Raw genomic sequence first — 13,946 nt, forward strand, 5'->3', positions numbered from 1 at the left:
GAGGATGCCAAAGTGCAGTAATCTACAAAACACAATATTATTTGATTTACTCCAGCCAAATAGGTAAGAGATGAAACTGTTTTGTTGTTTTCAAAACTTGTCAAAACTGTCTGTACATGGTTACAGGTATCAGATGTCTATGAGCTCCTAAATTTTAATGGAAGAGTAGCTTTGTTTGATATGGACTTTGACACACTTTATATTCTTTGTTTTTAGTAAGTCTATCTGTAGCCTCCACTTTAGCCTCTATTATTTCAACTCCTTGTGTCTATTTACATTTCTAATATTTACCTATTCTTTGCTTTTGGCAAGTCTGTCTATTGATCGTAGCCTATGTTATTTCATAGCTTTATGTTTGAGTACATTTTTAGTGTTTAACTATTGTCCAAAGTTGATGGACCCAACATACCTAAAAAAGAACCACAAGTTTGGTGTTCGTACATACATAAACATATGTCCGTATGCCTTCCTTAATTATGAACAAGTACTATGCATTTGAAAGAAAGTCATCTAATAGTTATTAGGAATCAGTGCAACAGGGGATAAAGAAAAACACTGGTTACAAAAATGTGATCACTGTCGTCCCTGCTTACAAGTTATATTATCTATGGTAGTCTATTTCCCACAATTTCTGACTGCAAAGTGCATCAGATCCTGTTCATTCAGTACATGTAGTCCTGGGGTGGGGGCAGGGCCAGATTAAGAGCATCATGGGCCTGGTGCTGAGGATTTTGGTGGGCCTTTTTATGGAAACAAAATGAAAATGCAAACAATTTTTCGCTAAAACAAATTAAATAAACTCTCACCAGTAATATCAGCTGTGCAGCCTCTGAGCAGCAGCAACACCACCAATACCACCTGCTATGCGGTCTCTCACCAGCAGCAACATAGGGAGACCACATTTCCAAACTGTCATTCAGAGACAACCCCCTCTTCCCAAAAAAAGATGAGGGTGGGGGATGTAGTCTCAGGGTTGGCGGGGAAATTGGCGGTGGAGGTGATTTGTCAGGCAAATGGCTGGTGTTAGTACATAAAATCAATCATCCTGACACCATGCTTGATATGGTGTCAGGATGATCAAATTCCATTATTTCAGTTACTACATTGTAATATATAGTGAAATAGTTCAACTCACCATGATGCAGAATCAGTGGGACCTGAGCTTGTCACTTGCCACCAGATGCAGCTTGTCACTTGCCACCCATAGCCTGCCACCAGATGTAGCGTATCACTTTCCACAGTTGCCTGCCGCTAGATGCAGCATGTCACTTGCCACCAGCAGCCTGCCACCAGATACAGTGTGCCACTTGCCACCAGATACAGTGTGCCACTTGCAACCAGATACAGTGTGGCACTTGCTACCCACAGCCTGCCACAGATACAGTGTGCCACCTGCCACCAGATACAATGTGCCAATTGCCACCAGCAGCCTGCCACCAGATACAGTGGGCCACTTGCCACCAGCAGCATGCCACCAGATACAGTGTGCCACTTGCCAACAGCAGCCTTTCACCAGATACAGTGCGCCACTTTCCAACCACAGCCTGTCACCAGATACAGTGTGCCACTTGCTACCGACAGCCTGTCACCAGATACAGTGTGCCACTTGCCACCAGCAGCCTGCCACTAGATACAGTGTGCCACTTGCCACCAGATACATTGTGCCACTTGCCACCAGATACAGTGTGCCACTTGCCACCAGCAGCCTGCCACCAGATACAGTGTGTCACTTGCCACCAGCAGCCTGTCACCAGATACATTGTGCCACTTGCCACCAGATACAGTGTGCCACTTGCCACCAGCAGCCTGCCACCAGATACATTGTGCCACTTGCCACCAGATACAGTGTGCCACTTGCCACCAGCTCCCTGCCACCAGATACACTGTGCCACTTGCCACCAGCAGCCTTCCATCCAATACATTGTGCCACTTACCAACCACAGCCTACCACCAGATACAGTGTGTCACTTACCACCAGTAGCCTTCCACCAGATAGTGTGCCACTTGCCACCAGCAGCCTGCCATCAGATACAGTGTGCCACTTGCCACCAGCAGCCTGCCACCAGATACAGTGTGCCACTTGCCACCAGCAGCCTGCCACCAGATACATTGTGCCACTTGCCAACCACAGCCTGCCACCAGATACAGTGTGCCACTTGCCACCAGCAGCCTTCCATCCGATACATTGTGCCACTTACCAACCACAGCCTACCACCAGATACAGTGTGTCACTTACCACCAGTAGCCTTCCACCAGATAGTGTGCCACTTGCCACCAGCAGCCTGCCATCAGATACAGTGTGCCACTTGCCACCAGCAGCCTGCCACCAGATACAGTGTGCCACTTGCCACCAGCAGCCTGCCACCAGATACATTGTGCCACTTGCCAACCACAGCCTGCCACCAGATACAGTGTGCCACTTGCCTCCAGCAGCCTGCCACCAGATACAGTGTGCCACTTGCCAACCACAGCCTACCACCAGATACAGTGTGTCACTTACCACCAGCAGCCTTCCACCAGATAGTGTGCCACTTGCCACCAGCAGCCTGCCACCAGATACAGTGTGCCACTTGCCACTAGCAGCCTGCCACCAGATACAGTGTGCCACTTGACACTGACAGCCTGTCACCAGATACAGCGTGTCACTTGCCACCAGCAGCCTGACCCCAGATACAGTGTGCCACTTGCCACCAGATAGTGTGCCACTTGCCACCAGCAGCCTGCCACCAGATACAGTGTGCCACTTGCCAACCACAGCCTACCACCAGATACAGTGTGTCACTTACCACCAGCAGCCTTCCACCAGATAGTGTGCCACTTGCCACCAGCAGCCTGCCACCAGATACAGTATGCCACTTGCCACCAGCAGCCTGCCACCAGATACAGTGTGCCACTTGCCAACCACAGCCTACCACCAGATACAGTGTGCCACTTGCCACCAGATAGTGTGCCACTTGAAACCAGCAGCCTGCCACCAGATACAGTGTGCCACTTGCCAACCACAGCCTACCACCAGATACAGTGTGTCACTTACCACCAGCAGCCTTCCATCAGATAGTGTGCCACTTGCCACCAGCAGCCTGCCACCAGATACAGTGTGCCACTTGCCACTAGCAGCCTGCCACCAGATACAGTGTGCCACTTGCCACTGACAGCCTGTCACCAGATACAGTGTGCCACTTGCCAACCACAGCCTACCACCAGATACAGTATGTCACTTACCACCAGCAGCCTGCCACCAGATACAGTGTGCCACTTGCCACTAGCAGCCTGCCACCAGATACAGTGTGCCACTTGCCACCAGCAGCCTGCCACCAGATACAGCGTGTCACTTGCCACCAGCAGCCTGCCACCAGATACAGTGTGCCACTTGCCACTGACAACCTGTCACCAGATACAGCGTGTCACTTGCCACTAGCAGCCTGCCACCAGATACAGTGTGCCACTTGCCACTGACAACCTGCCACCAGATACAGTGTGTCACTTGCCACCAGCAGCCTGCCACTCCCTCCAGGACTCTTCCAGGATGGGTAGAAGGGACAGGGCCTGCATAGTCAAACAAATCCCTGGAGCCCCCACCCCTCCTAATCTGGGATGGTATGGTTGTGTGTAAAATGAATGCCAAGAGTATTGATCAGACCAAGTTCTATAGAGGGGGGTGTGTACAGCCTTTGGGCTCACACTGGTTTGCTGCAGTTTGGGCGCACTGCTTGTGTATCTGCAGTTTAGAAATCAATAGGACTGTGGGTAAAACGCAGGAAAACTGCGGATACACCAGCAATGGGCCAAAACACAGCAAAGCAGTGTGAACCCACCTAAAAGCACAAGGAGCCGAGTCTACATATTGACTGCAGTTATAACAGCCATTGCTGAAGATAAAGGTAAAAGAGGGGGAGAGAAGGGAGATAAGAGTCCAGTCACTGAGCTCACACTTGGATGGTCAGAAGCTTATCACTCAGATATGTGTTCACCTTCTATCTGCCAGCTGCAGTTGCTCTGTTTCCCAGACCACACGGCTCCTTCACTGCACACAGAGAGAGGAGAGAGGGGAGGGGGAAGGCAGAGCCATTTGTGTAGGGGGGAACTGTGCACTGTGACACTGTAATAACCACAGTGAGCCAACACAGATGCAGCCAGACACCCCTACATTTACACCCAGCTTCTCCTGTCCCAGAGAAGTTTATGGACATCAGGCTTATACTGCTGGCTGTGAGGGCCGATTTTAAGGCAGGGGCAGGGGCCTGGAGCTGCAGCTCCATCAGCCCCTATGTTAATCCGGCCCTGGGTGGGGGGTGCTGTGCACTGGAGGCTATGAGTTGCAGACTTTAATATCCAGGCCGCCATGTGTCAGGACGTTTCCCAGGAAATTCTGCAGAGATCGGGGGGGCAACCTAGCACGGGGAGCCAGAGAGTACACTGATATTTCTGGACCCAAAGTGTGTGCCACCCCAACGGAGCATAGAATTTATATAGATTGTTTTCCTAACCCTTTTCTATAGATGTTTTATATTTAGTTCACATGCTGCCATCTAGTGATCTTTTGTGGTAATGCACTTGTTTTATTATGTTCTTTTTGCCTTATGTTATGACACACTTCCTTTTGTATGTAATGCTCCACCCTTCTTCCTGTGATTTGTACTTCCTGTGTCAGGGATGCAGCAACAAGCAACATGTAACAGGGCACATGTATTCTACTTTGTAAGCTACAGACAATATCATCTTTTGACCGCATAAATACTACAACCTATTCTTCTGTTTGTATCCTGTCATCTGCTGTAACCTGACGTACAGAATAAAAGCACCTTTGTGGATGGAATCTGTATTTGGTGAGTTCAAACTATCTGATAAGGATTGTCCTCAGTGTTTATATCTTATACAGGCCAGGCATAGAGGTCTCGCAAGGAATAAGTCGCTTTACAACAATCGGAGTCAGAATAGTCAAAAGATGTATACAATTCCCACAGCCTGCTGTGTATATGTGTGCGCCTGATCTGCAATCAAGCTCAGTGCCATCCGCCATCTTGGGAAGCACATGGTCGCATGAGTTTACTGCACCTCGTGTGAATGTTAAAAACTGTTTCTCTACATTGAACTGTGTTACCCCACCTGTCTAAGCTGCTGTTCATCTTCTTAAAGAGACAGTACCATTTCCTGCAAAAATGTGAAAAATGTCTAGACAAGACTCTGAGCACCCTTTTGTGGATGAACCGATGCAGATTCATCATGCCTCTGAACTCGCAGATGTACAGGGAGCAGATTCTGCAGATATTGCCGAACAGAGTGTAAGACTCAAGCGTACAATAAAACCTACACAGAAACTTACAGAAAACTATGAAGCCACTAGAGATGAGTTCTCCAGCAACCTGTCAGACTTATGGGACAGAACTTTACACTTCATTTCAGTTTTGTCACACGTGAATGATCAACCAGCTGAACTAAGAGACTCTATACAGTGCCTTGCAAAAGTATTCACCCCCCTTGGCATTTTTCATGTTTTGTTGCCTCACAACCTGGAATTAACATGGATTGTTTGAGGATTTGCATCATTTAATTTACAGAACATGCCCACAACTTTAAAGATGTTTTATTTATTTTTGTGAACCAAACAACAAATAGGACAAAACATACCAGAAAAAAGTCAATATGTATAACTATTCACCCCCCTAAAGTCAATACTTTGTAGAGCCACCTTTTGAGGCTATCACAGCTCCAAGTCACTTTGGATAAGTCTTTATGAGCTTGCCACATCTCACCACTGGGATTTTTGCCCATTCCTCCTTGCAAAACTGTTCCAGCTCCTTCAAGTTGGATGGTTTGCACTTGTGAACAGCAATCTTTAAATCTGACCACAGATTTTCTATTGGATTGAGGTCTGGGCTTTGACTAGGCCATTCCAATACATTTACATGTTCCCCCTTAAACCACTCAAGTGTTGCTTTAGCAGTGTATTTGGAGTCATTGTTCTGCTGGAAGGTGAACCTCTGTCCTAGCCTCAAATCACACACAGAGTGGTACAGGTTTTGCTCAAGAATATCCCTGTATTTAGCACCATCCATCTTTCCCTCAACCCTGAGCACTTTCCCAGTCCCGACTGCTGAAAAACATCTCCACAGCATGATGCTGCCACCACCATGTTTCACTGTGGGGATGGTGCTCTTTGGGTGATGTGATGTGTTGAGTTTGCGCCAGACATAGTATTTTCTTTGATGGCCAAAAAGTTCAGTTGTAGTCTCATCAGACCAGAGCACCTTCCTCCATACATTTTGGGAGTCTCCCATATGCCTTTTCGCAAACTCAAAACGTGCCATTTTGTTTTTTGCTGAAAATAATGGCTTTCTTCTGGCCACTCTGCCATAAAGCCCAACTCTATGGAATGTACGGCTTATTGTCATCCTATGTACAGATACTCCAGTCTCTGCTGTGGAACTCTGCAGCTCCTCCAGGGTTACCTTAGGTCTCTGTGCTGCCTCTCTGATTAATGCCCTCCTTGCCCGGTCCATAAGTTTTGGTGTGCGGCCATCTCTTGGCAGGTTTGCTGTTGTGCCATGTTCTTTCCATTTGGTTATGATAGATTTGATGGTGCTCCTCATCAAAGATTTGGATATTTTTTTTATAACCTAACCCTGACTTGTACTTCTCAACAACATTGTCCCTTACTTGTTTGCAGAGTTCCTTGGTCTTCATGGCAGTGTTTGGTTAGTGGTGCCTCTTGCTTAGGTGTTGTAGCCTCTGGGGCCTTTCAAAAATGTGTGTATATGTAATGACAGATCATGTGACACTTAGTTTGCACACAGGTGGACATAATTTCACTAATTATGTGACTTCTGAAGGTAATTGGTTGCACCAGAACTTTTTATGGACTTCATAACAAAGGGGGTGAATACATACGCACATGCCAATTATCATATTTTTAGTTCTGAAAAATTGTTTTATGTATATATTTTTCTAATTTTACTTCCCCAACTTAGACTATTGTGTTCTGATCCATCACATATAATTCAGATTAAAAAAAAACATTGAACTAAAGGCTGTAATGTAACAAAATATGTAAAAAGCCAATAGGGATGAATACTTTTGCAAGGCACTGTAGATCGCTTATCTGCCGCGTATGAACGCTACCAGCAGCTGTTTGAAAAATACACAGCTTTCTTGCAGGATTGTAATATAGAGGACTCTTCAGCAGAACTGACCAGGGCTGATGCACTAAACCAACAAAGGGATCTCTTAGTGCAAAATGCCCAGCGTAAGGCACAACTCCGCATTGCTCAACTGCAGGAGACCAGATCTCACAGATCCACATCAACCAAGCACACTACACGTTCTTCTAGATCCTCTCGCTTCAGAAGTTCAACATTAAGCGATAAGATAATAGAGGCCTGTGCTGAAGTGGAATCAAAAAAAGTGCAAAGCTCCTTTACCAGAAAGGAAGCAGAAATAGAAACAAAGATGAAAGCTCAACAAGCAGAAGCAGAGGCAAAGATGAAAGCTCAACAAGCAGAGGCAGATTCCCAATTAAAGATTCTGCAAATGAAAAGGGAGGAAGCAGCCGCCTTAGCAAGGCTGAGAGTCCTCGAACAAGCGATGAGAGAAAGTGCTAACTCAGACTGGTCCATCCCAGCAGAACTGCAAGACACAGTTTAACGCATCAGTGAATATGTACTAAAGCTTAATGTTTCCAATGATACAGAGTTATCTCCTGTACATCTTACAAACAACACTGTTCTTACTCTCAACACAAAGACCTCTCAGCTCCAAATGCCTGAGCCTCTTCAAGTCTACAACACAAGTGCATCTATGCAGCAAACTGCATCACCTCTTTCTGACAACAAGGTGACTTCCAGTGACAAGCCGCAGCTCAAGCCAGAGGCAGCACAAGCCTTAGGGACTACACCACAGTTAAACACTCCTGCAACATAATTTCATCTTGGTAAACCTCACCCCACTTCACCAGAGAACTTTCACACCCGAGGGGTTCCACAAGTTACTTTGGCACCGAAGAGTGAGAGATCAGACTTGAATGACTTTGCCAGATATATGGTATGCCGTGAGCTCATTAACACTACCCTCTCAAGGTTTGTCGGCTGTCCGGAGAGCTACAGGGCCTGGAGATCAACCTTCAAAGCTGCCATTGCTGATCTCAACCTTGCTACCAAGGAGGAACTTGATTTGCTCAAAAAGTGGCTGGGGACAGAATCTGCAGATCGTGTTAAAAGACTGAGAACAGTGCATGTTGACCACCCAGATGCAGGTCTTGTTGCTGCATGGGCAAGACTTGAACAAGCCTATGGTAGCTCTGAAGCCATAGAAAGCGCTCTATTCAAGTGACTGCAAAACTTCCCAAAAATAGGGAACAAAGACTATCGCAAGCTCCAAGATCTGAGTGATCTTCTCATGGAGCTGGAGTTGGCAAAGACAGACCCACATCTACCTGGACTAAGCTTCCTGGACACTGCTCATGGTGTCAATCCACTGGTGTCTAAACTGCCATATGGCCTGCAAGAGAAATGGGCACAACAGGGCTCAAGGTACAAAAGAGACTATAACGTATCCTTTCCTCCATTCGCATATTTTTGCAGGTTCATCAGTGATCAAGCCTGGATGAGAAACAATCCCAGCTTCAGTTTCAGTGAGCCCAACTTACCTGCTTCATCATCATCATCTTCATCAAGGTATGATAACATAGCAGCTAAACGTAGAGACTGTTAAAAGGACAGACATCTCACCACCCATATCCTCTCCTGCTCACCAAAGTGATTCGGGTGACAGAGATAAAGACCCTAATCGTCAGTGCCCTATTCACAAGAAGCCTTACCCCCTAAAGAAATGCCGTGGGCTTAGGGCAAAGACATTACAAGAGCGCAGGGAGATTCTTCAGAAACTTGGAATATGCTACAGGTGCTGTGCTTGTTATGGACATTTTGCTAAAGACTGTAAAGTTGTCATCAAGTGCACAGAATTCAGTAGTGACAGACATGTTACATCTATGCATCCGGGCCCACCCTCAGAAAATTCACAGCAGTCTCCTACCTCCAGCCCTGTCTCATGTTATGGCGGGGAGTAACAAGGTCATGCTCCAGGCACAGCTAACGTTTCTTCTTCATGTGGAGAAGGCTTAGATCACAAATGCTGTGCTAAGATATGCCTAGTCAAGATATACCCAAAGGGTCAACCCGAGGAAGCTACTAGGTTGTATGCCATAATAGATGAACAGAGCAACAGATCCGTGGTTAAGCCTAAATTCTTTGAGATCTTTGGTATAGAGGGACACGCATCACTGTATACTCTCAGAACCTGTTCTGGTTGTGAAGGGCCAATGGGTTCATGGTCTCTCATATAAATAAGGGAGAGGGCATACCGCAACCAACATTAGTTGAGTGTTACCAGATACCAGATGAAAGGGAAGAAATTAGTACTCCAGAGGCTGCATATCACCATCCTCACTTGAGGCACCTTGTTAAAGAAATTCCTGCAATGGACATGAATGCTGAAATCTTGATCTTGCTAAGAAGAGACATTCTCAGAGTACACAAAGTACGCAAGCAGTGCAATGGACCTGATGATGCCCCTTACGCACAAAAACTCGATCTAGGCTGGGTAATCGTGGGCGATGTATGCTTGGATACAATGTGTATGTCACCCGAGATCCACTCCTTCAAAACTTACATGTTAGGAAACGGACGTGCATCCCACTTCAAACAGTGTCCTCACCATTATGAAGTAAAAGAGAAGCCTCTTGACATTATCCAAGTATCTGATGTCACTCCTAACCTTTGTGATGACAACCTAGGTACCACAGTGTTTTGTACTACAAGCAATGACAACAAAATAGTATTGTCAGTCGAAGACAGAGAGTTCATCAAAATAATGGACATACCACCTGTACAGAGAAGTCTGGGCCTACGGTGGGACTTATTAAAAGACACCTTCGGTTTTCGAGTCAGCTCTGCAGACAAGCCATTTACCAAATGTAGTGTTCTGTCAGTAGTGAACAGCCTATACGATCCAGTGGGATTCGTAGCTCCCATCACCATACAAGGTAAATCCTTACTTAGACAGTTCTCAGAGACTATTAAAGATTGGGATGCTCCACTACAAATAGACCAGCTTTCAAAGTGGGAATCCTGGAAACAATCTCTACATGCCTTAGATGGAATCCATGTACCAAGCTGCTACACTTCTGCCTTACTTGCCACAAGTCAGAGAAAAGAGCTTCGCATCTTCTCAGATGCATCTACTGAGGCCATAGCAGCTGTCGCTTACCTCAAGGTAAGAGTTTCTTCTAATCAAGCCCACATAGGGTTTCTGTTTGGGAAAGCTAAGTTAGCACCTAAGCCTGATCACACGATTCCCAGGCTTGAACTTTGTGGGACTGTGCTAGCTGTAGAAATAGCAGATTTCATACTACGTGAGCTAGACATTCAGATAGATGATGTCAGATTCTACACAGACAGCAAAGTTGTTCTGGGCTACATATACAACCAGACTAAACATTACTATGTCTATGTCAGCAACCGTGTAGAGAGAATCAGGAAATCATCTAAACCTGAACAATGGCATTATGTTCCATCTGAAATTAACCCTGCAGCTCATGCCACCAGGCCAGTGTCTGCAAGTGTCTTTGCAAATCCTTCTTGGTTAACAGGGCCTGAATTCCTGCTGGATCATCCAGAAGAAACCACAGCTGATGTCTTCAGTCTTCTAGAACCTGACAAGGATCCAGAGATTCATTCCTGAAGTTAAAACCCTCATCACCAGAACTGATCAAAGACTCTTCTTGGGTTGTCAAAGATTTGAACGTTTTTCCAAGTGGAGAAGGCTTGTACGCACCATCGCAAGGTTAGTTCATATTGCTTCCACACAAAGCCCACAGATGCTCACTGTCAAGGTTGGCACGTGTGCCAAAAGCTTCTTTCTGCAAAAGACATTGCTGAAGGTGAATTGATCTTAATACACAGTGTACAACAGAGTGTCTTTGGCTCAGAGATTAAATGTATCCATGACAAGAGGCACATTGCAAAAAACAGTCCGATTGCCAACCTGAATCCATTCATTGACAGTGATGGTATGTTAAGGATTGGTGGATGTTTAAATAAGGCTGAGTTGAGTGAGCAAGAACAGAATCCTCTCATTATACCTGCTCACCATCACATGACCACTTTGCTTATACGGCACTACCATGAAGGGGTTACGTACCGAGGTAGACACTTCACAGAGGGTGCCATAAGAGCTGCATGCCTTTGGATTATAGGAGCAAAAAGACAGATCACAGCTACACTACACAGCTGTGTTCAGTGCCACAAACTGAGAGGGGAACATCAGCAACAGCAAATGTCAGATTTGCCAGCTGACAGGTTAAGTACTGACCCGGTACTTAACCTGTCGTACAGGTTAAGATGACTCTGTACAGCATGTAATGACACTGTACAGGATGTGATGACTCTGTACAGCATGTGGTGACTCTGTACGGCATGTGATGATACTGTACGGCATGTGATGGCACTGTACGGCATGTGATGACACTGTACAGCATGTAATGACACTGTACGGCATGTGATGACTCTGTACAGCATGTGGTGACTCTGTACGGCATGTGATGACACTGTTTAGCATGTAATGGCACTGTACGGCATGTGATGACACTGTACGGCATGTGATGACTCTGTACGGCATGTGGTAACTCTGCACGGCATGTGATGACACTGTACGGCATGTGATGGTACTGTACGGCATGTGATGACACTGTACAGCATGTAATGACACTGTACGGCATGTGATGACTCTGTACAGCATGTGGTGACTCTGTACGGCATGTGATGACACTGTTTAGCATGTAATGGCACTGTACGGCATGTGATGACACTGTACGGCATGTGATGACTCTGTACGGCATGTGGTAACTCTGCACGGCATGTGATGACACTGTACGGCATGTGATGGTACTGTACGGCATGTGATGACACTGTACAGCATGTGATGACTCTGTACGGCATGTGATGACTCTGTACGGCATGTGATGACTCTGTACAGCATGTGATGACTCTGTACGGCATGTGGTGACTCTGTACGGCATGTGATGGCACTATACAGCATATGATGACTCTGTACGGCATGTGGTGACTCTGTACGGCATGTGATGGCACTGTACGGCATGTGATGACACTGTACAGCATGTGATGAATCTGTACGCCATGTGATGACTCTGTACAGCATGTGGTGACTCTGTACGGCATGTGATGAATCTGTACGGCATGTGATGACTCTGTACAGCATGTGGTGACTCTGTACGGCATGTGATGACACTATACGGCATGTGATGGCACTTTACGGCATGTGATGATACTGTACAGCATGTAATGACACTGTACGGCATGTGATGACTCTGTACAGCATGTGATGACTCTGTACAGCATGTAATGACTCTGTAAGGCATGTGATGGCACTATACCGCATGTGATGACTCTGTACAGCATGTGATGGCACTATACAGCATGTGATGACTCTGTACGGCATGTGATGGCACTATACAGCATGTGATGACTCTGGACGGCATGTGGTGACTCTGTACGGCATGTGATGGCACTATACAGCATGTGATGACTCTGTACGGCATGTGGTGACACTGTATGGCATGTGATGGCACTATACAGCATGTGATGACACTGTACAACATGTAATGGCATTGTATGGCATGTGATAGCACTATATAGCATGTGATGACTCTGTATGGCATGTGATGTATTCACCAAATGATTTAATATAATAACTCTGTGCCAATAGGCACATCAGACCAAGGTCTCTTTACACCATAAGAAGCTAATGAAACAAATAGAAAAACAAAAAGGAAAAACAAATAAAAAAACAAAACCAAGGTTCAAATAGGTAGTGGAGATCTGAGATATATACCGCCGACCTACCCACTGAGCAAAGTATAAGAGACAGTATAGAAAATGGAAATTTGGTTTCGTATTATTATTTGTACAAGCACTGCTATAGTCCCTTCCCAAATTCTCTCTTTCTTCTGAATAAATTATGTCTTGGGATGAGGTGCGTACTTTCAGATGTTTACCCTTAGTCGGACAAAAACTACATCATTCTCCTACCTTAGTCACTGACTGAAGTGCTCTTATCTCTGCCGAGGAGGAAGGAGGGAGGAGGAAGGCGAGGGGGATAGAGGGAGCAGCTATGCTCTGTGAAGTCTTGGGAGCGAGCAGAGAGCAGAGAACCGACATCAATCAAGCAAGATGACAGGAAAGTGGGTGGATCCAGACTCCAGAGCCAGGCCATTGTCAGTATGACCCTGTATGAAAGTCTGAAGACCCTCCCACAGGTATTTAGCTTACATTTAACAGAATGGGGGCATTTCTGAGAGGGCTGGAAAGATTTTTTGATATCAGCAGCTCACAGATGTAAGCAAAAAAAAGGAAACCCACACTTATCTTTTAAATCCCTTGGCACCTAGAGAAATTCTGATTCTGGTATTACAGACACATCGTGTGGGATTTTACCCATTCACCATCTACAAACAGTAGCATCCCTGAGGAAGAGGAAGTCTTTTTCTCCTGAAATGCGTTGGCATTTTTTTCTAGTTTAACCTCTTCAGCCCCGGAAGGTTTTACCCCTTCCTGACCAGGCCATTTTGTGCAATATGGCACTACGTTGCTTTAACTAACAATTGTGCGGCCGTGCCATGCTGTACCCAAAAAATAAATCCCCACAAATAGGACTTTTTCTTGGGGGTATTTGATCACCCCTGCGGTTTTTATTTTTTTGCGCTACAAACAATAAAACATATTATTTACTTTCTGCTATAAAACACATCCAATAAACAAATTTTAAAAATCAAATTTCTTCATCAGTTTAGGCCAATATGTATTCTGCTACAGTACATGTTTTTGGTAAAAAAAAATCCAATTAGTGTATATTGATTGGTTTGTGCAAAAGTTATA

At 45.7% G+C, this 13,946-nt stretch overlaps 1 protein-coding gene across 10 annotated transcripts in view; it reads left to right on the top strand.

Annotated features, from left to right (window-relative positions):
• LOC141127991 (uncharacterized) overlaps positions 1 to 13,946 on the top strand; it is a 185,155-nt gene that overhangs the window by 26,239 nt on the left and 144,970 nt on the right. For 4 of the 10 annotated variants that reach the window (XM_073614988.1, XM_073614987.1, XM_073614989.1 and 1 more), the window contains one exon: positions 4,880 to 13,040. The exons of 4 other annotated variants lie outside the window; for them this stretch is intronic. In XM_073614988.1, coding sequence (XP_073471089.1) covers positions 9,322 to 10,734 — 1,413 coding nt within the window. In that variant the 5' untranslated portion in view covers positions 4,880 to 9,321 and the 3' untranslated portion in view covers positions 10,735 to 13,040. Of the gene's footprint in view, positions 1 to 4,651; positions 4,791 to 4,879; positions 13,041 to 13,946 lie in introns of those variants that run through there. 2 more of the 10 variants (XR_012241627.1, XR_012241630.1) reach the window with 2 other exon arrangements.

Source organism: Aquarana catesbeiana, linkage group LG02, assembly GCF_042186555.1.
Source record: "Aquarana catesbeiana isolate 2022-GZ linkage group LG02, ASM4218655v1, whole genome shotgun sequence".
In the NCBI taxonomy this organism is placed as follows: domain Eukaryota; kingdom Metazoa; phylum Chordata; class Amphibia; order Anura; family Ranidae; genus Aquarana; species Aquarana catesbeiana.